Here is a 24,642-nt window from a genome sequence, read left to right on the forward strand (position 1 = left end):
TATGTTTAATCTATTCAGCAAAAATGTTTTAAGTTACTAGAAATATCATGAAGATTTGTCCCTAACCAGCAAAAATAGATGTTAGGGCAAATTATGAACTTATCGAATATGGTCTTAATGTTTATCATTTTTCTTTGATTCAAGCGACAATTTAGATATATGAATGCATGATAAATGATAAATGCCATGAAAGTAGATCAATCTTGTTTTCTTGTTCGAGTTTACGACTTGCTGCGATTTGTTCTTTTGAATAGATGTTTGGTTCATGCTCGTTGATTTCTGATCATTTACTTAGGCTTAACTCTTTTATAATCAGAAAGCAATTCAACTATGTTTACAACTTTGTTTGATTTTCTTATTTTCACTTCAAACGGATTTGTTTTAGCTTAATATCGGATTCATAGAAACAAAATGTAGAAACGATCCTTTGGAATCGAATCAAAGGCATTACAATAACCACTATTAGCTTGCAATATTAAGTACTCAATTTAAGTGTATCAAAATCTAATAAGCAATTATGCCCTTTAAAAAAAAAATCAAATAAGCAATCACCTTTTCAAATATAAAATTCTGTAAAATGCGTTAATAGTTTCCATATAATAGTTCGACGAGCTAGCTAATTGTATGTAACATGCTAACAAGATCATTCATGCCAGTCACCAGACCATATACCTCATGCAATAATTTGTTTTCTGTTTGATGCTTGTAAACTTTTTTGTAATTGATTCATTCATGTAAAATCTATTTCATTCATACTGTGTGATATTTTCCAAAAATATATTGGAAAAAAAAAGTAAGAAGATAATAGTTGTATAACGGCGGGTCTAATAAACAAAAAGTTGCGGAAGAAGAGTGCATCTCCGGACCAACACGACATGACTTTTCCTCACTTTCTCTCCATAATCTGTGTGTGTGTTTTATTAATTTCTAAAATGAAAGATATAAATTAAATTAAAAAAAAAACTGAATAAAAGATACTCGCCGTCGCCAGCCATTGGCGACTTCTTCTTCCTCCGATCTTCTCCTCTTCTTTGCCTCACCAGATCTCTCTCGTTTGCATTCATCTCCATCTCGTTCTTCATTAGCCTTATAATCTCTTCTCAATTAATTCTTTTTTTTTTTTTTTTTTTTTTTTTTTTTTAATTTTAGTTTTCTCTGCTTCTTCTTCATATTGACGTACACATCCATTTTCTCGGGTAAAAAAAGTGAAATTCTCCAGAATCCGGATCTACCCATTTCCGGAATAATCTCTGGGTTCCCTCCGCGCTCGATCAATTCCATTTTCGTCTCGAAAAAGCATCTCCAATTGAGGATCTGGATCCGCCTCATTTCGCTGCCCCGTCCCTTCAAAGGAGAAGGCTTTATCTCCGATTCGAGCTCTGGGTAATCCTTTTCAAAGCTCCTTCGTGAGAGGTTTTGTCTCAATGAGAGCTTTCAATTCGATCCCTAATCCCTAATAAAAGCTCCCCTCCCAAAACGATGGATAAACCACCGCCTCATCACGAATCCATATCATCTCGATGGAGCATCTCCTCCAAAGACAAAGAAGTCACTTTCGCCGACCTAGGCTCCAAGCGTATCCGCCACGGTTCAGCCGGAGCCGACTCCGAGATGCTAAGCATGTCTCAGAAGGAGATCAAAGACGAGGACGCTCGTCTAATCTACATCAACGACCCCGACAGAACCAACGAGACCTTCGACTTCACCGGGAACTCAATCAAGACAGCTAAATACTCCGTCTTCACATTCCTCCCCAGAAACTTATTCGAACAGTTCCACAGAGTCGCTTACGTCTACTTTTTGGTGATAGCTGTCCTCAATCAGCTCCCTCAGCTTGCAGTCTTCGGGAGAGGAGCCTCCATCATGCCCTTAGCGTTCGTCCTATTGGTCTCAGCCATCAAAGACGCTTACGAGGATTTCAGGAGGCATAGATCAGATAGAGTCGAGAACAATAGGTTGGCTTTAGTTTTCGAGGATAACGAGTTTAAAGAGAAGCAGTGGAAGTACATTCGTGTAGGAGAGGTTATTAAAGTTGTGTCCAACCAGACTCTCCCTTGTGACATGGTGCTATTAGCTACGAGTGATCCTACAGGTGTTGTTTACGTGCAGACGACTAATCTAGATGGAGAGTCTAATTTAAAGACGAGGTACGCTAAGCAGGAGACTCTTCAGAAAGCTACTGATTTGGAGACGTTTGATGGGTTTATTAAATGTGAGAAACCGAACAGGAACATATACGGGTTTCAAGCGAACATGGAGATTGATGGGAGAAGGCTCTCTCTCGGACCTTCTAATATTATCCTCAGAGGATGTGAGCTTAAGAACACTGAGTGGGCCTTAGGTGTTGTTGTATACGCTGGGAGTGAGACGAAAGCTATGCTGAACAACTCTGGAGCGCCGTCTAAGAGGAGTAGGCTGGAGACTCGGATGAATCTAGAGATCATTCTGCTGTCTTTGTTTCTGATAGCTTTGTGCACGACCGCGGCTGCCACGGCCGCTGTGTGGCTGAGAACGCACAGGGATGACTTGGACACGATTCTGTTTTACAGGAGGAAGGACTACTCTGTGAAGCCGGAAGGGAAGAATCATAACTACTACGGTTGGGGCTGGGAGATATTCTTCACCTTCTTTATGGCGGTTATTGTCTACCAGATCATGATACCGATCTCTCTCTATATATCTATGGAGCTTGTCCGTATTGGTCAAGCGTACTTCATGACCAGAGATGATCTGATGTATGATGAGTCTTCGAACTCGAGTTTCCAGTGCAGGGCTTTGAATATAAATGAAGATTTAGGGCAGATTAAGTATTTGTTTTCGGATAAGACTGGGACTCTCACTGACAACAAGATGGAGTTTCAATGTGCCTGCATAGGTGGTGTGGATTACTCTGGCAGGGAGCCTGCTGAGAGTGAGCAAGAGGGATACTCCGTTGAAGGTAAAGAAACTCTTTTGTGTTGTTAAGAGTAATAATAGCCCTGCTATTTCGGTTCGGTTTTTGGTTAACCAAAATTTTGAAAAACAATTCCGAAATTAACCGAATTTTTCTGTTAATTTCGGTATAATTTTCTTTTCTTCACATTTTCCCAAAATAACCGATTTTTCGGTGTAATTTTCTTTTAAATTAGGATATTTTTGGTTAAATTCGGTTATTTCGGTTAAATTTGGATTCGTTTCAGTTAAATTCGGTTCGAATTTTTGGTTATTTTCCTTTTATTTTTTTATTTTTTTGTGTTTGAAAATCGAAAACCGAACCAAAAACCAAATTATTTTCCTAAACCCTACCTAACTAAACCGAACTCAAAACCGAAAATTTCGGTTCGGCTGGTTGGGTTCAGACAAAAACTGCAGGACTGGTAAATAGTATGTTTTCTCTGTTAGCTGACGTACACCTTTTGATACAGTTGATGGAGTTACTTTGAAGCCAAAGATGAGGGTGAGAGTTGATCCTTCACTTCTTCAGCTGACGAGAAACGGCAATGCAACAGAAGAAGCAAAACGTGCGAATGAGTTCTTCCTCTCACTAGCAGCTTGCAACACAATCGTGCCAATCGTTACCAACACATCTGATCCCAACGTAAAGCTGGTAGATTACCAAGGGGAGTCCCCTGATGAGCAAGCACTAGTCTACGCAGCAGCTGCTTACGGTTTCTTGCTCATAGAGAGAACATCTGGCCACATAGTCATCAACGTCCGCGCAGAAATGCAGACGTTTAACGTTTTGGGGTTGCACGAGTTCGACAGCGACCGGAAGAGAATGTCGGTGATACTTGGATGCCCGGACACGTCGGTAAAGCTCTTTGTAAAAGGTGCAGACTCGTCGATGTTCAGCGTCATGGACGAAGAATCCTACGGTGACGTCATTGAAGCGACCAAGAAACAGCTTCACGCTTACTCATCCGATGGGTTGAGGACTCTTGTTGTTGGGTTGAGGAAGCTGAACGATACAGAGTTTGAGCAGTGGCATTCCTCCTTCGAGGCGGCGAGCACGGCTTTGATCGGTAGAGCTGGACTGCTGAGAAAGGTCGCTGGGAACATCGAGACTAAGCTAAGGATAGTAGGAGCTACTGCGATCGAAGACAAACTGCAGCGCGGCGTCCCGGAGGCGATAGAGTCTCTGAGGATCGCGGGGATTAAAGTGTGGGTGTTGACAGGCGACAAGCAAGAGACAGCGATCTCCATTGGCTTCTCCTCGAGGCTTCTGACTAGAAACATGAGGCAGATTGTGATAAACAGCAACTCGTTGGATTCGTGTCGGAGGAGCTTAGAAGAAGCGAATGCTAGTGTTGCTAGGGATGATGATGACGAAAGCGTGGCTTTGATTATTGACGGTACCAGTCTCATATATGTACTCGACAATGATCTTGAAGATGTGGTAAGTGATGAAGAAGATCCCTTATGTCTTGTACTCTTTCATGGTGGTGTAATTTCATATTTTTTTTTTTAAACTATGCAGCTCTTCCAAGTGGCTTGTAAATCCTCTGCAGTTCTCTGCTGCCGTGTTGCTCCTTTTCAGAAAGCTGGGATCGTTGCTCTTGTCAAGAACCGGACTTCTGACATGACTCTTGCCATTGGTGATGGTAATTAGTCTCCTTGATCATGTCTAAGCAGGTTCTTTGTTTTGGTTTTCTCACCTATCTCATTTGTTCAGGTGCAAATGATGTCTCCATGATCCAAATGGCTGATGTTGGGGTAGGAATCAGCGGCCAAGAAGGTCGCCAAGCTGTGATGGCGTCTGATTTCGCAATGGGACAGTTCAGATTCTTAGTTCCGCTTCTGCTCGTCCATGGACACTGGAACTACCAAAGAATGGGATACATGATACTATACAATTTCTACAGAAACGCAGTTTTCGTTCTAATTTTATTTTGGTGAGTACTCTTTGTGTTCTAATCCGTCTTAAAAACAATCACCTAACCCTCACCAATTTTCACGTAGGTACGTTTTGTTTACTTGCTACACATTGACAACAGCCATCACAGAATGGAGTAGTGTCTTGTACTCAGTCGTATACACTTCCTTCCCCACGATAGTTATTGGTATACTCGACAAAAACCTCGGAAGGAGGATTCTTCTAAGTCATCCTCAGCTCTACGGTGTTGGCCAGAGAGCAGAGGGATACTCGACCACGCTCTTCTGGTATACGATGTTTGACACGGTCTGGCAAAGTGCAGCTATCTTCTTCATTCCTCTCTTTGCTTACTGGGGCAGTACCATCGACACGTCGAGCCTAGGAGACTTGTGGACCATTGCCGCAGTTGTGGTGGTGAATCTTCACTTGGCAATGGATGTGATTAGATGGAACTGGATCGCACACGCCGCCATTTGGGGATCCATTGTTGCAGCTTGTATATGTGTTGTTGTGATTGATGTTATACCCACTCTCCCTGGTTACTGGTATAAACTTCTTTCCCTCAAGCTTTCCCTGCAATTTTTTTTGCCAACATGTTTTTTAACTTTTGGGGATGTGACAGGGCAATATTCCAAGTGGCGAAGACATGGATGTTCTGGTTTTGCTTGCTTGCTATTGTGGTGACAACATTGCTTCCTAGATTCGCCATCAAGTTTCTAGTTGAGTATTACAGACCTTCTGATGTTCGGATTGCTAGGGAGGTTGAGAAGCTTAGAAGTTTCAGTGAACCCCAACAAAACATGGGAACTGAAATGAACCAGATTCGAGATCCTTCAAGGAGATGATATATCAGGAAAGACCACATTTTCTCAAAATCAAAATTCTTTATACCCTTCAGTGGAAGTATATATTTTATAAATGTTCCATTTTCCCTCTTGGTTTGCTTACTAATGCAAGAGTAGAGTTTGTTTTGGGTTTTGTAGTGTAACAGAAGATTTACTTTAATCTCCGGCTGTAATTTTACATTTTGTTGTAACATACACACCAGTTTTCCTTTGTAAAGAGAAGAAAATTGAAAATTTCATTCATTTCGTTTCATGTAATCTAAAATAAAAAAACAAGTTTCCACAAGAATTTAAAAACGGTCTGAACACTAATATGATTACATATCCAACAGGAGAGAAACATGAGAACACATCTTCCACAATCCCGAAAAAATCATACACAGCTTGCGTCTTATGCTGTTGAAGAGAAGATCAAACCGAGACTTTAACACTTTAGTTGCCACCACCACATTCACTGCCAGATAAACAAAGCCCAGAGGTTCCATCTTTTAAGCTTTATTCACATATCTAATATAGATTCAGTACATAAGTAACAAATAAAAACGAGATACTAACCTTTCCCATCCAAAAATCATCAGAGGTCACTCTTCTCTCCCCATCATCAACCAAATGAACCACGGCAAAACTCTGATCCGCAAAAGCACTTCTTCTTACCACATAAACTCTGAGCTCCACTAGTTCTCGTAACTCCATAGTCATAAGTCAACTCAGTCATGGGAGGAATATGAGAAATAGCAAAGAAGGCAACTTGCAAGAAGAGCTGACCGTTATTCTCATAACTAACCGGCTGCCAGAAAACATTAGGCGAGCAACTATGGTTCATGAACCTCGCAACGTTCCCCACGTTCTTAGCACTGATCACAAGAGGCAGCGGAAGCTCAGGCTCTTCAGACATCTCCTCAGAACCATCTTCATCCGCTAAGCCAGGCTCATAGTTCCATTTAAAAGGGGTGTACACACGCGTCGTATCAAAAGTATAATCATCATTAGCCATCGCTGGCTGCATTTGCGATTTGTCTATAGCCTCGCCTGCGTATATACATATAAACGAACCAGCACGGATTGGATCCCACGACCGTAACCCCCATCCTCTGTTCACAGTCTTGAACACTTCGAGCTTCAGTTTCACTCCCATCTGAGTCACCTTGTTCTTGCAGCCCGGACAGAGGCAAGCCGGGCTGCACTCATGTACCATTCCCCTCCGGCTAACGAGAACTCCGTTGCCGGAGTAAGGGAAGTCACCTCCGTTTTTCCTTATGCAGTGACAGTTCAAGTTCCCCGGCTTGCACGCCCCGCCGCACTCGCATCCATAAGAAGGCTGCTGAGTAAGCTTAAACGACGTCACAGTCGTGGAGTAAGTGAAGTAAGCAGGACCATTCTCAGCGTCAACTACATTCACAAGCGAGACTCCGATGCTTTCGACACCCGAAGTGAGGTCGGTGAGGATCATTCCTTCCCTCGAAGGCAAACCTTTCTTCCACTTCTGTATCTCAGTCCACGAAGCGAACGCAGGAGCCTGACCAGGAGCTCTCACTAGCTTATACTTGAAAGTGTTGTGTCCTGACTTCCCTTTCTCCACCCATGACTCTTTGACGTCATACAGACCATCATATATGTAAATCTTAGCGCTCTGAGAAGCTTCTTTCAACCCTCTGATCACCCTAACCGGACTATTCTTCTGCAGACTCTTCTCCAACGCGAGGTTGCCTCTCTCTAGCTTCTGGTCAGACGATTGCTTATCTTTATCAGCGTTACCTCCCTGGCCAGTGTACACCAACACATCAGGGTTACCTTCGTCGTTGTCGTAATAGCCAGAGGAGACAATGCTGGTTGCGATAGGCTCTTCTTCTGCTTCTCCTCCTCCTCCTTTGACGACGAGATAGTCAATCCCAGCCATGGATGGAGAATGTAAACCGATCAAACACATCTCGAACCTGAAGAAGAACACGTCGCCGATCTCGAGGCCCGGAACAGGGCCGGTTCTCTTCTTGGTGTTTGTCCTGACGCCTCTGCTCATGCAAGTGGACCCTGCTTTCAAGTCAGGGCGTTTGATGATCCCGGTGACGGATTCTTTCGCATCTTCCAGCTGTGAAAGCCTCCTCCTCAGCGCGTCGAAGCGCGTGAGGACACTCATCACCAGCTTCCTGTCGCCGTTCTCTTTCTCAGCCGCGCTGATCCCGCTCGAGAAATTCGGGTTCTGAGCTATCGGAGTCCGCTTTCTTTGGATCTTTCTCTTCACTGTTGACCCCTCAGGTGGCTCCACAGCATCACCATTAGATGTTGTATTATCAGGAGGAGGAGGAGACCTGAATGTTCTTAGAGTAGTAACCAACGAAGGCTGATGTTGAGATTGGTTGAGATCTGGAGTGTGTTGAGAGGAGCTAAAGGGATAGAAAGGTGTGCAGCCAGGAGGGAAGGGTCCGAAAGGAGGTGCGCAGACGAAAGGAGGAGCTTGGTTCCCGCTTGGGAACACTGGTTTGAGAGTGCGTAATGGTTTTATATCCAACACTCGAGTCTTGTCAGTGTAGCCTCCGAAGCTCCCTTCCATAGCTGCAAACAAACAAACAAAAAAATTCCTAGATAAAAATCAGATTTTTATTCAGAATTAACAAAAGATCTGTGAAAGTCAGAGTCTTTAATCAGATTAATCTAAGATATTAGAGACACTCAGAGCCAAATCACACGCATGCACAGATTCAGAGATGTTCAAGCGAAAGAAACCCAGAAAAGCTTATAACTTTAAGAATGATTAACCTGAAAGGTACGGACTTTGAGATCGAGATCGCTCCGTTCAGATTTTTAGGGTTTTCAGAGATGAGAGAGACAGAGAGGAGAAGAAGAATGAAGAGGGAAACAAATCGAGCTGAAAGTTTCCACCTTTGGTAACAAAAAAAAAAAAAAAAATCTGTAATAGTTGGAGAAGATGATTAATTAGATCAGCCGTTGGATCAAAATCTATTTGCATCTTTGACCGTACAAAGATCTAAAAATGACTGGATTACCTACGGAGCAGGTTGTATCTTCCGTTTCAGTTTCAGTTTCGTACTGTGTACTTGCGTTCCTTGTTGAAGTGATGTAATGAACTTTTGGAGCTTTTGTCAGCTGCCGGTTGGTTGTCAACACGTGTGTAATCAGATGGTTGTCGTTTCCCTTGGCTCAATTGTTTTCACTATCTCATTGAATAAGTTTTGGAACTTGAGCTAAGATTCTTGGCTATGCAGTTAAAATCATTTTCATCTAATTTTTAATCAAGCACAAGCTATGAGTGATTTGTCCTAAAAACAATCTGAAGAACTAGTAAGATTACTTGATCAAGAAAAAAAAAGTCTAATTTTTAATCAAGCACAGGCTATGAGTACACAGAGTGACTTGTCCTAAAAACAATTTGAAGAACTAGCAAGATCACATATCTAATATCAAGGAAACCTAAGGATACACTTACTACAATACTAGAAATATATATTTTTTTTATTGGAGATGCAACAAGAATCCATCACAGTTGGCGTCTTACGCCGTTGAAGAGAAGACTCAGGGCATCTCCATCCCTACTCCATTTTTTTTTCTCTAAAATGGAGTAAAAGTGATTATGGAGTAAAGAATGCTCCAACCCAACCCCATATCTCATTCCATAATGAAGTTTACTCCATAAATAGAGTAATTTATTTTTTTTTGTTCATCACTCCATTATAGAGTGGGAAATAGAGTAGGATTGGAACAATTTTACTCTATTTTCACTTTTACTCCATTTTAGAGGAAAAAATGGTGTTTTACATTGGAGATGCTCTTAGGGCATCTCCATCCCTACTCCATTTTTTTTTCTCTAAAATGGAGTAAAAGTGATTATGGAGTAAAGAATGCTCCAACCCAACCCCATATCTCATTCCATAATGAAGTTTACTCCATAAATAGAATAATCTATTTTTTTTTTTGTTCATCACTCCATTATAAAGTGAGAAATGAAGTAGGATTAGAGCAATTTTACTTCATTTTCACTTTTACTCCATTTTGAAAGAAAAAATGGTGTTTTACGTTGGAGATGCTCTTAAACACTATAGTTTGTCACCAAAAGAACACAACGCTTCGCCTACCAATCGAGAGTTTAAACTTGATCAATATCTTCTTCATGAGTTGAAATGTTCATGCGGATTTTCTAGCAAAAAAAAAACAAGCTAGAAAGAGATGCATAATAATTTTCCATGTAAATTATATATATCGGATAAGAAATACTAGAACTTCAGATGCATGTATATTTTCTCTTTTAAACTATATATATAATCGGATAGAGTTGTTTCTAATAATTTTTTTTACCACCCCCCAAAAAAAATCATATGGACAATTGACAAAAAGTTTCAAACTAATTTCTTGCCATTCATGTTTTAAGCAAATCAAATCAAATCAAATTAAAATTTTGTTTGGTTGTTCAAATCAATATTTCAAATATGAATCCTATAAACTGATCGCATTCATGGGCTTGGTGTAGTTCTAGTCTTGGTGTATTTCTTTTTGAGCCACCATTACCATACAATCATACATCAATCACAAACAAAACCAATATGATAACATAATAGTATATGGATGTGGATTTTTCAAGAATTTATACCAAGCAAATAAAAACATTATTTATATTATTTTTTATTGATGAAAAAAAGGGAACAAAGAAAGAGTTCTTCTGTATCTTCACAGTTCATAACGAAGGTCAAAGAACTCAAAATTCACCAACTTATACGAGCCACACACACGTCAGAAAACACACAAGATCACATGAAATTAAAAAGAGAAATTAATACAAGACAAAAACATTAAAACACATATAGTCTCAAGAGATGAGATGTGTTCAGTAATTACTTGCTTTAGTTACTCGATGGCACTAAACTCCTCGATCATCATCTTCTTGCAACGATTGTTCATAATCGCATGGACCTTAGAGCAGTTACAAGGCATGAACATGCAGCCACGAGTACCATTGACCCCCGTCGTGGTCGAACCACCTAGCTTGCGTGCGATGACAACCGAGTTAACAACGTCATCGGTCGGATGATAGATGGTCAAGAGCTGGAAGCCTTTGAGGTCAGAAGAGTCAACGACTGGATACAAGAAAGCTCGAAGAGCATGAGCACTCCTTAGCATGAGGGTAGCTCCAGGAGCCATGTGCTTCTCCAAGTGCTCGATGGCTTTGACCTTTGCCTCTTTGTCCATCCCAACGAGAGCCGCCAAGAAAATTACGTCGTATTGGTCTAGCCCTTCGGTAGCGTTTAGCACGTCCGTTGTGTGGAAGATCATGCGTTTTGAGAGGTCTGGATCGCGAGAGACGAGGCTTGAAGCGAGTGTGTTTGCGTGTGCGTCGATGTCAAAGTTGTGGAACGTCGTGTTCTTGAGATGAAACTTAGCCAAGACGATGGATGTGAGAGGCATCGGTCCAGAGCCAACGAAGGCAATCTTGTTGGGAACATGGCTCGAGTGTTGACTCAAGAGATCAAACTCGAGCTTGCCTAGCTTGAGGTAGTTGTTATAGTAAGGAAAGATGTTTAAATGGTCAAGTGGGTTTTGGTCTCCTGGTAAGGACCCCAAGATTGTGGAGAAGTGTTGCTCTAAATAGCCTTCGGCTTCACCACATAGCTTGATGAGGTTAGATCTCATGTCTTTGACTTCATCACTCATCTTTGTGACATCGATGTTTGTGTCCGTGGGTAAGCACGTGGACACGAGTTGTCCGAACAAAGTGTCGACATTTTTTGAAGGTTTCAAACACTCGAGCTTTGAAATTTGGTCGTATAAGTCGATGATCTGCTTCACAACAAGATTGTTTTGGCAAGCCATGTCGACACTATGAGGTTATCTTTTTGGAGAGAGATGATAAGTATTTGATTTCTTAAGTATTCTTTTTAAGACTTTTGAAAATCTTTGTGTTGTGGCTTTAACCTTCACAAAGGGTCGTTATTTATTGGCAGTTGTAGCTGTGGGTCCCTTCTTCGCTGAAATTATTTATCTATCAATGATTTTATTTATATACTTTGTATCTATACTATTACTTGCGATATTTTTAGCATTCGAACTTCCACGTTAGAAATTAAATTGGTAATATCGTTTATACCTTTAATAAATAAAATTAAATCTCGACCCGTGCAACTGCGCGAGTTTTTGTTTTCATTTATTTTTATGTAAACATTTTGTTTTCAATTCTAAATTAGTATATATTATAATATAAATATGTCTATCAATTTTAAAACATAATAATTTTACGGTATATTTTTTTCATTGAATAGATTGTTTCAAACTTTCACATGTATTTGTATCTTCTTCTATATATATATTTTCGGATTATTATTTCATTATTAAAATCATAATTATATATATAAAGATTAGTAAAATGTTATTTTATTGTCATATTCAAAGATATTGTAACATTTCACAAATTTAGAAATTTTTTTAAAAAATAAACTTTTCTCTTCATAGATTTATATTATCGAGTAAATAATTAAACATTTAGTTTTTGTTTAATTTTTTAAAATAAACTATATAGTTTAAAATTTTTTTTCATTGGTTTAAGGTAGTAAAGATTAATCATTGTTAGATAATATGATTTTTGTTATTTAAAATTTTTTTTTTATAATTTTAAAAGTTAACATCGACAAATATTTAAATAATTAACATATGGAGATATAGTATTACAACATTAAATTATATCTATTTAATTTATATTATCTATAAATCCAATGGATCATCTATTGTTTAAATCCAATTATTGATAGTCCAATAAAAAAATTTCTGGTAGACCCAAAATTTAAATGATAAGATTAGAGATTAAATGTAACATGATTTTCTATGAATATGTCAATTAGGTCCATTTTTAAAAAAATCACACATGAATCAAGGTTGTGACTTCTGTTTTAATATATAAGATATATAAATTAGTTATAAAATAAAAACGAATTTAAATTATTTTGATTAGGTAAGTGATTAAAATTAAGAATGATAAGAATTATCCGGTTGACCACGGTCGCCGGAAACCGCCGGTTACCGAAAAAAAAAGAAGATAATTTATATATACACTGTGTTGTTATCTGAAAAAATATATTTTAATAAAATAATTAAAAATTAAAAAAAAAACAGAAAACACATAATTAAATACTTATCAAATAACTTTTTTAATTTATATAATTGAAAAGAGAATACTTTTAAGATTTAATAATGAATATAATATAATTTCTTAAAAAAATTATATGCAAGAATTTTCAAACGAAAATATAAATAATAATTTTATAAAAAATATAAACAATAATTTGTCATTATAGTTTTTAATTAGTAATGAATGTATTAATAATTAAGTATAAAATGTTTATCTTCGCATATACGGGCGAAACACCTAGTTTGTTTAAAATGATATAATCTCAAATCATCTCTACGTACATAATAACTATGTAATTTTTCGTGCTATATAAATATTTAAAATAACTAATTCATAATACTTAATTAGTATTTATTTTATATATTTATAAAAATATAGCTTTATATGTTAAAAATAATTATAGATTATTTTTAATAATAAAATGTTTTTTAGGTTAGTTACACATAAAATTGTCTGTGTAAGAATCTGATGGTTAACTTATTTATTTCTGTATAAATTGAGTTCATATATTCTTCTGAGTTAAACTAATTTTTTGAAACTCAAAATTCAATATACTGGTTGTATATTGGTGCATACATATTATAATACCCAAATTTTAATACTTAGTTTAGACGTATAAAGAAACCGGTAAGACAGTCGCAGAAATGAGGATTGACTATATGATTCTAGTTCGATTTTTCTCTTTGTCAGTTATAATAAACATGCATTTGCATTAGACATAACTTATCTAGTCACTAATCAGATAAATAAACTGTATTATTTAAAAGTATTTCAATTATCTATTTGCATATGCATTATTTTATACGTAAGCACACCCCAATATATTCCTTTTACACATACATATATGCTGGAAATTAAAAGAGCGGCATAAACCATTCCAAACTAAATGAACTATATAGTCTTTACCCACATGGCATGACCCACAACTTGGACTACCATATGATACAACTCTTTCCAATTATATCATTCATTATTATTTTAAAGATCACGAAAGGTGCGCCTCGTAAGTCTGTATAATAAAACATCAAAACTATATGTAGATAATGTATTTAAGTTGTGGGTACGTACTGATATGCTTCCCGAACAGTGAACAGTCCCATATTGGGGCTGGGAAGTGAACCAGGGTCATCTGGACAGGCCTCAAAAGGCTTCCAAAGAACTATGTTTCAACGTTTTTCAATGATTTTGGATCGAGGAATCTCTTTTTCTCGGTTTGATTCCTAAGGTGAAATCTTATATAAATAAGTCTTTTGATAAATTATTTACTTGACACGTACTACAGTTGAAAACTGAATTTTGTTTTATTTTCTATGGACTTTTACATGATTTTGGTGCGATTTAATTATACTGATTTTGGTATCTTAAAATTTAATAATTGTTGATTGGTCAAACTCTTACACTAGATGTAAGTAGTAGTTTCATTGCTACACGTATGAATGGAATTATAATAGGAGATATTGAGAATACATTGTCTTTATACGTGTTTGCAGAATTGAACTTTTGATTTTAAATATTATCACTCGTTCGTCTATACGCGAGATAACGTATGTGATAGTTGGTAAATGGTAATTAATTATATGGCATGTCTCAGAACATTTGATAAGTCACCACGAAAATGTAGCATATTTAAAATATAAGATATGATTTAGTTGGATATCATATTCATATGACATATAGTTGAATTACAAACAGTCGTCAAATATTAGATTCCGTTCACTCGCATGCTTGGTTCACAATAAATCTCACTTCTTCTTTTTTTGAACATAATAAATCTCACTTCTTGAAGTGGTAGAGGTAAAAAATTGGGTAGAAAAGATAATCAGTATGTGCGAAAATGGGAAAAAATTACACATTAATAACAGATTTTCTATTAAGCTTGTAAAGTATATAATGATTGAACGTATAACGTAATTTCCAAGTTATATGAATGGTTAGAAATAAACAGAATTGAATTAAACTGATGTTACATATACATTGATCTTATTATTTACATTATTTGTGCCTCTTGCGTAAAATGAATGGCCAAATTGAAGTCCCTCTCAACGTACGTTGACAGATATGATCCTAAAAACAAAATACGATTTTGTATTCAGACTTCAAATCAAGCGTAGTACAGTATAACATTTTTTTTGAACTGTACAGTATAACTTCTTGTTGAAATGCATATAGTGATCTTGATTGTTTCGTTTGCTTTTAATTTTACCTTTAAAACTTTTACTTACACAGCACAAACTATAAATTCAAGTCTCAAAAATATATGTGAGAAAACTAAATAAAATGGTTTGAAGTGTTAAAGAAAAACAAGTATGTATGTCTTTCTTTTTCACCTTTCTTTGTTAATATTTTCCAACCTTAGAATTGGAAACAGTTTAACTGTAGTTGTATAAATTCATTTTGCTTAAAAGGAAGCTTGTTGAGTACTAGAACAACGTCCACCATGTCGCTGTTTAAATTCATAATTAGACAACCATACATGTTTCGTCTATTTATAGCAATATCAAAATCCATAAATAAAACATATATTTTTGATATTTAAATAATGTGTGGTACTGTTTTTAACTTTTAATATGTTGCATATAATAAGTGGTGGACAGAACAAAGATTTGCAGCCACTAATCAAAGCATCTATCAACAAGTCAATATCAACAAAAAGTTATATCGATGCCAAAAATGATGTTTCTCGCATATTATTATTGTTTAACGAATATGATATTTGAATATGCATACAGTGTTCAAAGAAAAAAGAAGAATGTGCATACATATTTCTGGAAGATGAGATAACATCCATAACTGAAAACCCAGACCAAAGATTTGTGTAACTAGTCATGGTTTGGAATATATCAACTAAGATGATTGCATTTGATTACATGTTTTTACCAAAACTGATAACATGTTATAATGTGTATGTTAAAACGTGCATCCAGCATCCGTCTAGAGAGAATATACTTTTGCAAATACTTATAACCTTTCTAATGTTTTCGGAAAATTCTTCAACGCTACACCGTGTCCCTTTATAGGTAACGATCTATATGTAGCTAAGATTTCAAATATGGACAAATATAATTCATCAGTGCCTTGTCCCTTTAAAAGGTAAACGATCTATACCTCTAAAGATAAATATAAGTTACTTGATCCGAGTTTGGATCGGGGATCACTGGAATTTTGTTTAGATGTGCTTGACTTCTTTAAGCCAATGGATATATAGATCAGCTAGTCTGTCTCGTATTGGATAATGTGGTCATGCTGGTTAGCACACGGGTAATATAAGACCAAACTATATGTAGCTAACATAGGCTGTAACCTTAAGCCATTTCATTTCTAATGATATTAACATTTTTACCAAAAAGTTATACATTATGTTAATTGGTTTATTCAAGTTTTGGTGACACCCTATATATTAATTTGAGACCGTTCTTCAACCTGACTTCTTGGGATTATTGATGCAGGCCATAATCGTTAGTAGTATACCATTCATCTAATCTAGTTTAAGAGGGATTAGCTCTTAGAGAAAATTTTGAGGTTTAAGTAATCACAAATTAAACTTGACGTGTGGTTTGGAGGTTATGAAATATCAAACAAAGTTCCACATTGGATATTAGACGAAGGTATGTCTAATATATAAACAGATGTCCAACTCTAATTAGTATGAGGTTTTTTGGGAAGAAAACAAAAAGTAAATTCATACATGCTTGTCTAAGGTCCAAAGTGGACAATATCGTACTAATTGGATAATATAGAGTTGGACATGAATTGAATAAATCTCAACATTGGTATCAGAGCGTCAGGTTGACGAAGATCTGGAAGAAGACCAAAATACCCTTCAAATAGGAAGTGGACCCTTCAAGTAAGAATAAGGGAGGTTCTCAAAGGACCGAGATGTTGTGGGAGGCGCATTCTCAAAGGAAAGAAACACACGAGATGAGTGTTGTCCTTAGTTTGAGGGGGAGAATGTGAAATATCAAACAAAGTTCCACATTGGATATTAGACGAAGGAATGTCTAATATATAAAGAGATGTCCAACTCTAATTAGTATGAGACCTTTTAGGAAGAAAACCAAAAGTAAATTCATGCGAGCTTGTCTAAGAGCTAAAATGGACAATATCGTACTAATCGGATAATATATAGTTGGACATGGATTGAATAAATGATGTGTAGGGAAGTTCATATATCATTTAACTATTGAGGAAAAAGTACTACAAGTGGACCATACATATGTGATTTGGTATCCCACTCCCACATAGTGATGGAATACATACAATAGTTTTGAATAAGATCTCTACTAAGTGCAATATTTTAATTTGATTGAAAAGTATATTTGTAAAATATAAATAAAATAAAACGAATCTTACAGAACATAATAAATCAAATGTCATTTCAGTTATAAAATCCGTTTCTAAACATTAAAATTGGTTTTTAGTTTAAATAAATTAATAAAAACAGCAAGATTCTAGCATATAAAAAAACATGAGAAGCACTCGCAATGTCCCTAGGCTTAATAATGAAAGTATCAAACGATTCATCTAAGTGCCTCGCACGCAAATATGTATCCACCGCGTATAACCAAATTTCATATTCATTTCAAGCCAATAAAATATATAAATCAACAACACTATAAAATCCTTATATGCAAATGAAAACGAATCACTCAAAAGCCAAAACATTTGATAATATCATTCGATAATATCAAAATGGCCTCCTACGGCAAACTCGACGAGCATGAACAAGCCAAACTCGAGGCAAGTCGAAGGACGAAAAAGAGAATCGCCATTATCGCTATATCTTCCATCGTCCTCGTCTGCATCGTGGTAGGAGCAGTCGTCGGCACCGCAGCTAACAGTAGCGGCAAGAAACCGTCGTCAACGGAGGGTAACGGTAACGGAGATTCAATCTCCGTCTCGGTGAAAGCCGTGTGCGACGTTACGTTACACAAAGACAAATGTCTTGAGACCGTTGGATCCGCTCCAAACGCGAGCACACTAAACCCTGAGGAGCTATTCAACTACGCTGTCCAAATCACGCTCACGGAGCTCACAAAAGTCCTTAACGGATTCTCCGACAACAAACACACGGACAATGCCACGTCAGCAGCGATGGGAGCTTGCGTGGAGCTTATCGAGCTAGCCGTTGACCAACTCAACGAGACAATGACGTCACTCAAAGACCATACGACGTCGTCCACCAAGAGTGTTGCGGATCTCAGGACGTGGCTTAGCTCCGTTGAAACGTACCAAGAAACGTGCATGGAGGCATTGGTCGAAGCTAACAACCCTAACACGACGACGTTTGGAGAGACGCATTTGAAAAATTCCACGGAGATGACGAGCAATGCGCTAGCGATCATAACGTGGCTAGGGAAAATCGCTGACTCGATTAAGCTTAACCATCGTCGTTTACTGGCGACTGCTGAAGCTGACTTGCCGATGATGAGTGCTAGGGGACTTTTGGAGAGTAGTGATTTAAGGAAGATAGCGAACATTGTGGTGGCGCAAGATGGGTCAGGGAAGTATAGGACGATAAGTGAGGCTTTAGTGGAAGTGGAAGAGAAGAATGAGAAGCGTACGATAATTTATGTGAAGAAAGGAGTTTACGTGGAGAATGTTAGGGTTGAGAAGAAGAAATGGAACGTTGTGATGGTTGGTGATGGACAGAGTAAGACTATTGTCTCTGGTGGACTTAACTTTATCGATGGAACACCAACTTTCCAAACGGCCACATTTGGTAAGTACTTATACATATGAAAATCTTTAAAAATTTATAATTTGATTTATTTAGATAACTTTACTAAAAAAATTCATACACACACACACACACAAAGAACAGTAGATGCTTTTGAAAAATGCTGGATTTATATATGAGAATTGCGTTTCCAAGTCATTTTTCTATTTCACTTAAATTTTTTTGCTGATTAATGTAAACGCCGAATGATTTGTTTTTGCGTTTATAATTTAAAAAATAACAATTGAAATATTTCAAAATTTATAATTTGATTAATTTAGATAACTTTACTAAAAATATTCATGCACACACACGCAGAAAGAACAATAGATGCTTTTGGAAAATGCTGGATTTATATATGAGAATTTGGGTTTTGTGTGACTTGTTAGCTAATTGAACTGAGTTGGAGTACTTATTTATATTAAACTCGCTACTAGTGTGTAATTCCATACACACTAGTGTTTTTGCTCATTTGTATGTAATTTCATATGATCTTTTATTAATTTATTTCTTTGAATTGTATAGCTGTCTTCGGAAAGGGATTCATGGCTAGGGACATGGGTTTCCGAAACACTGCTGGTCCAGCCAAGCACCAAGCCGTAGCTCTTATGGTGAGCGCAGACTTATCTGTGTTCTACAGATGCACCATGGATGCTTTTCAAGACACGATGTACGCTCATGCACAACGTCAGTTTTATCGAGAGTGTGACATCTTTGGAACAGTCGATTTTATATTCGGAAACGCTGCGGTTGTTTTCCAGAACTGCAACATTTTACCTCGTCGTCCTATGAAAGGCCAGCAAAACACCATAACCGCTCAGGGAAAGAAAGATCCGAACCAAAACACTGGAATCTCTATCCACAATTGTACCATCTTGCCTTTGGATGACTTAACTGATGTTCAAACGTTCCTAGGCCGGCCTTGGAAAGATTTTTCTACCACGGTGATCATGAAGTCTTTCATGGACGGATTTATCAACCCTAAAGGGTGGTTACCGTGGGTAGGAGACAATGCTCCAGACACTATCTTCTATGCCGAGCACTTAAATTTTGGGCCAGGAGCCTCCACGAAGAACCGAGTTAAATGGAGAGGGTTGAGGACGTTTTTAACAAAGAAGGAAGCGAATAGGTTTACAGTTAAACCTTTCATCGACGGCAAAAAGTGGTTACCGTCGACCAAAGTTCCATTCAAATCTGATTTTTGATTCTTTTTACCTGAAATGCCTGTCGTTCTTTAATTTTTTTTAACGAACATACAATTTCTCCTTCCAGTTTTCATGTGTTGTGTGGCTTTCAAAGTTTCTGAATTTGTTTCTTACCATCAACAAATATAATCATACAATTCAATTTATTTTCCTTTATGAAGTTTCCTTTATGAAGTTTTGCATATGTTACGAGATGATTATAGTAATACATTATACATATTAATATATTGTTCGAGGTATACGACTTATTTGCTTCACGAAAACCATGCATGTAATATAGCACTGCATCAACGGCTACAATCAATTTTTTAATTTTTGAACAACAATCAATTAGTTCGTATTTTTAAGTAAGAGGAACTTTATATTTTTAAAATTCAAGAGTTTTATAAAAAAATTATTTTGTTCATTAATACTAAGTAAATATTTTTAAGTTTTGACATAGGCATAAACCCCCTAATACATGAAACGTTCATCGTAGAAAGTAACTAACACCAAATTCAAAATTTCTAACAGCAAAAATGAATAGTAATTTTTATTACATTTATTTTTGGCGCAGGATCAATTGTGAATATAACATAGTAGGACATTTTCATTCTGTGCGAAGCAACCCACCGTAGAAGGGAATGTCAGTTTGAGGCAACCAAGTGTCTCCCAAAGTGAAATTGTAGACGGTGAAGTTCATGGCTTGTGCCAAGTTCAATAGGCTATAACCTGACCACTGGACCCTCTTGCTTGTATTAGCCCCCGGTCCAAAGTTGTCATATTCACCATATGAGATCGTATCTAGCCCGGTTGTACCATTCCATTCAAGCCATCCCACTGGTTGGATAGCATCACTGATGTAGGATTGGATGTATACCGTTCTCGAGTAAGGCTTCCATGGCCGCCCAAGAAATGTCATGGCCGGGTTGGGGTCAGCAGCGAGGTCCGGAGCAGCTCCAATTGTACAATTGATTATGGATATTCCGGTTTTTTGGTTTGGGTCGGTTCTTCCATGGGCTGTCACTGCATTTTTCTGGTGTTCCATTGGTTTGCGAGCATATATATTGCAGTTTTGAAATACTGCAGCTGCATTTCCGAAAATAAAATCTATGGTACCTGTAACAGCAAAGATAAAATAATTCAAAAAATATTGTTGTATTAGTTTGGAGTTAAAAATGTAAACTATATCATTACCGTATATATCGCATTCACGGTAAAACTGTCTTAAAGAATGCACGTAGAGAGTATCTTGATAGCCTTCGAAACTACACCGATAAAATGTCGATCCATCCGCATTATTTCTCACGGCCACGGCCTGGTGCTTCTCCGGTCCAGCTGTGTTTCGGAATGTCACATCAACTGCAACAAATCGGTCTCCAACCACCGCTACAAACGCCAGTTAAATCACTATTAATCTAGTATATGTAAGAAAAGAAAAAACGAAGATACTTTACCAAAGGTTGAAGAATTATAAGTAGTCCAGCCATCAATAAAACTGTGGTTTCCAGAAATGATGGTTTTATTGATTCCATCTCCAATAAGCATTATGTTCCTTTTCTTATTTGAAATGACAATGTACTCTTCGTAAAGACCTTCTCTTGCATAGATGACGTAGTAGCCATCCTCGGGAAATGTGTGGTTAGGTGCGGCAGCGACAGCCTCAGTTATGGTGGTGAAGTTATCGTTTTCGTATGGACCGACGATCACCGCTTCTCTTACGAGGATCGAGCCACCACTCGTTTCCCCTAGCTCACCTAATTTCCTATCATTCCTACAATCTTTGCTCTTGTCGCATGTTTTACGTAAAACCTTCACAATGATTATTTTATAGTTAGTTATTAGATACTTAGGCCACGATTATCGCGGGTTATAGAGGGGTTTTTAGGTGGGGGGCCCACAGAAATGGGTAAAATCGATTGTAGGGAAGCCAAAATAAAGACCGACTTTTGGTGAGTTTTTCAACTGTTTGCAGGCCCCACAAAAAAAAAAAAAAAAAAAAAAAAAAAAAAAATGAAAAACCCCATGTGGGGTTTCAGCGTTAATCGTGCTCTTAACATAATACTGATTATCGAGTTCATGATCATAATCATAATGAACATGACAAAACTGGGGGGGAGGGAATCCATGTGAGGGAATCCATGTGAGGGTATTGATTGGTCCGGAAATACCATGTGGACCCATGTGATTTTTATTCGCATATCTTTTGTTGCATATTTTCGTGTTAAGTTTCAACTTTTAACTTTCAAGTGATTAATGTTTGTACTTTCTAGTTTTAAATTTGCAAGTCAAAACTCAAACGTCTTTCGACATATTCACAGAATTTCGTTGACTTTGTATTATATGTGGGCCATATGCCATTATTGATTGTACTAAGTACGTACGTACACTCCAACCACTATTTGAATCACGTGCAGATCTATAAGTTGACCAAAACGAATAAGATAATTTATATAATTATACACCTAATGATCCGATCAGTTTAATTACATCCTTCACCCAAATAAAAAAAATAGAGCTCAAGGAGTTTATGACCGACGCACATTTGATCATTAAGTAAAGTAAATTAGTCTGTGAGATAAAATACTACAATAATTAAGAGGCCATTATGTACTTTTCCTAAATTTAAAGCAACTAAAAATGATGAATTCATTTTTTTCTAATACGTTGCCTCTTACCTATTTATATTTTATTTTCCAATTTGTTAAAAGTATAGTTTTGTACATTGTTTTAAACTTCTAAACTTGTAGGATATGATTTGTCTCAATGTCAGTATTGTGAAATATTCCCGGTCCACCACAGGGATGCCAAACCTAGCAAAGTTTAATAAGTATTTTCACATACATATTTATTATTAGTTATATAGAATAAATTCAATATAAGTAACTATATATTTTTTTTTTATATAATTAACTATATTAAGAATATTAAAGTAAACAATACTTATATTAACCATTTCTCAACGTATCTTAATATTCCGACATTGTAGGTTAGTCTATTGTTTTTTTTATTTTTAAACACATAGGTTAGTCTATTGTTTATGCTAGTTTTTGTCGCATCTAGTTTTACAATCACATAATAAGTTTATTTAAAAACCCACGAAGACAATAAAATAAAGAGCTAATAAAGTAAAGGAAATTACCTTAATCAAAGTCTCGAGCGGTTCACGCACAGCTTTTTTACCACCACCAAAGATTTTACCCTTGGATCCTTTATACCGCTTCAGGTTACGGCTAAGCGCGTGACTCACAAGCCCCAGCGATACACTGTAGAGCTGCGTGACATTCCCCAACGGCGATCCAATCACCGTCGCAAACGCGCTCTTAGCGTCCTCAAGACCGTCGAGGCAAGTCTGTTGGTTCGTCACGACGCCGCCAAGAAGACTCGACACACGATCAACTAGCGCCTCCGTCATGAGCTCCGCTGCTTTCAGCTCATCCGAAACCGTTTCAAGGTACTCAACGCTAAGCTCCGCCAGGTCGCCGCAGTCAGCCACCGCGCTGACCTCTTCCGCCGTGGACGCTCCGGGATCTTTCTGTACGCGCTGGGCGAAGCGGTTAATGACTTTGGAAAGGCGACGCGCTTGTTTGAGGCATTGCTTGAGCGTGAACTTACCGTAACGGTATGGATCGGACGGTGAGGATTTGAAGGCGGAGAGGATTGTGCGGCAGAGCTTTGGGTAAGGAGTGGATTTACAAGCGATTTTGGCTTGTTGTGATGGAGACTGCGCTGGAGGCTGTGAAGGTGGCGGTGATGGAGGCTGTGACGGTGGCTGTGATGGAGGCTGAGTCGGTGGCTGTGATGGAGGCTGCGTCGATGAGATTATCAAAGCCCATGACAGACATAGAAGAGACAGGAACAAGAGAGATGAACAGAAGTGTTGTGTTTGCATTTTTCTTGCTTCTTTCTTGATGTTTACTAATTAAGAGCTTGTCCTATTTATGCATGGTAGAATACATATATACATTTATAAATATTGCATGGTAGAGAGAGAATTAATAATGTAATGCGCATGTGTTGCCTTGTCTACGAATAATTAAATCGGTTGATGACTTTGGAAAGGCGACGTGCTTGTTTGAGGCATTGCTTGAGTGTGAACTTTCCATAACGGTATGGATCGGACGGTGAGGATTTGAAGGCGGAGAGGATTGTGCGGCAGAGCTTTGGGTAAGGAGTGGATTTACAAGCGATTTTGGCTTGTTGTGATGGAGACTGCGCTGGAGGCTGTGAAGGTGGCGGTGATGGAGGCTGTGACGGTGGCTGTGATGGAGGCTGAGTCGGTGGCTGTGATGGAGGCTGCGTCGATGAGATTATCAAAGCCCATGACAGACATAGAAGAGACAGGAACAAGAGAGATGAACAGAAGTGTTGTGTTTGCATTTTTCTTGCTTCTTTCTTGATGTTTACTAATTAAGAGCTTGTCCTATTTATGCATGGTAGAATACATATATACATTTATAAATATTGCATGGTAGAGAGAGAATTAATAATGTAATGCGCATGTGTTGCCTTGTCTACGAATAATTAGACCGAGGGAAAATTATAAATAACTTTACGAAATTATATAGGCACGTATATATCTAATATATTAAAAGAGAAATCACAACTTTGACTCATGTATGATTTTTTTAAAAATGAACCTAATGAATCTATTAGTAGAAAGTCATGTTACATTTAATTTATAATCTTATCATTATTATAGATTTAAATAATTCACTTTCTAGATTATAAGAACTAAATAATATGTCTACTACATTATAGGAACTAAATAATTATCAATCTTTCCCAAGCAAGAAAACGTGATCTGAAAACAACCAATTCAATAAAAAAATATACGATAAAATTATTATGTTTTAAAAAGTGATAGACACACCTCATGTATATTATACTAATATATACCAATGTAGAATTGAAAATAA

General features: G+C 37.3%; 5 protein-coding genes across 6 annotated transcripts; 2 read left to right on the forward strand and 3 right to left on the reverse strand.

The window, feature by feature from the left end:
* The first annotated feature begins 953 nt into the window (after positions 1-953).
* On the forward strand, positions 954-5,697 carry LOC106334516 (phospholipid-transporting ATPase 1-like). Its single transcript, XM_013772805.1, has 6 exons — positions 954-2,938; positions 3,405-4,375; positions 4,457-4,580; positions 4,652-4,871; positions 4,939-5,397; positions 5,475-5,697. Exons 1-6 carry the CDS (start codon positions 1,480-1,482, stop codon positions 5,695-5,697), a joined length of 3,456 nt encoding a protein of 1,151 aa, XP_013628259.1. The 5' UTR covers positions 954-1,479.
* Positions 5,698-5,914: 217 nt separating this feature from the next.
* Positions 5,915-8,593, reverse strand: LOC106334517 (histone-lysine N-methyltransferase, H3 lysine-9 specific SUVH1-like). Its single transcript, XM_013772806.1, has 3 exons — positions 8,452-8,593; positions 6,253-8,247; positions 5,915-6,151 (listed from the first exon to the last, which is right to left on the reverse strand). The coding sequence occupies exon 2, from the start codon at positions 8,243-8,245 to the stop codon at positions 6,299-6,301; it is 1,947 nt and encodes a 648-aa protein (XP_013628260.1). The 5' UTR covers positions 8,246-8,247; positions 8,452-8,593; the 3' UTR covers positions 5,915-6,151; positions 6,253-6,298.
* A 1,712-nt stretch (positions 8,594-10,305) lies between these two features.
* Positions 10,306-11,595, reverse strand: LOC106329314 (nicotianamine synthase 1). The gene has a single exon (XM_013767954.1). It carries the CDS (start codon positions 11,512-11,514, stop codon positions 10,552-10,554), a length of 963 nt encoding a protein of 320 aa, XP_013623408.1. The 5' UTR covers positions 11,515-11,595; the 3' UTR covers positions 10,306-10,551.
* Positions 11,596-17,487: 5,892 nt separating this feature from the next.
* LOC106333263 (probable pectinesterase/pectinesterase inhibitor 46) lies at positions 17,488-19,824 on the forward strand. Its single transcript, XM_013771730.1, has 2 exons — positions 17,488-18,542; positions 19,065-19,824. The coding sequence occupies exons 1-2, from the start codon at positions 17,513-17,515 to the stop codon at positions 19,742-19,744; spliced, it is 1,710 nt and encodes a 569-aa protein (XP_013627184.1). The 5' UTR covers positions 17,488-17,512; the 3' UTR covers positions 19,745-19,824.
* Positions 19,825-20,201: 377 nt separating this feature from the next.
* Positions 20,202-24,116, reverse strand: LOC106332580 (probable pectinesterase/pectinesterase inhibitor 47). 2 transcript variants are annotated; one of them, XM_013771054.1, is made up of 5 exons: positions 23,923-24,116; positions 22,866-23,542; positions 21,181-21,535; positions 20,921-21,112; positions 20,202-20,842 (listed from the first exon to the last, which is right to left on the reverse strand). In XM_013771054.1, the coding sequence occupies exons 1-5, from the start codon at positions 24,101-24,103 to the stop codon at positions 20,334-20,336; spliced, it is 1,914 nt and encodes a 637-aa protein (XP_013626508.1). In that variant the 5' UTR covers positions 24,104-24,116; the 3' UTR covers positions 20,202-20,333. The 2 variants fall into 2 exon arrangements, with proteins under 2 accessions (XP_013626508.1, XP_013626507.1); XM_013771053.1 differs by lacking the exon at positions 23,923-24,116 and having other exon boundaries at positions 22,866-23,628.
* Positions 24,117-24,642: the final 526 nt, after the last annotated feature.

Source organism: Brassica oleracea, chromosome C3, assembly GCF_000695525.1.
Source record: "Brassica oleracea var. oleracea cultivar TO1000 chromosome C3, BOL, whole genome shotgun sequence".
Taxonomy (NCBI): Eukaryota; Viridiplantae; Streptophyta; class Magnoliopsida; order Brassicales; family Brassicaceae; genus Brassica; species Brassica oleracea.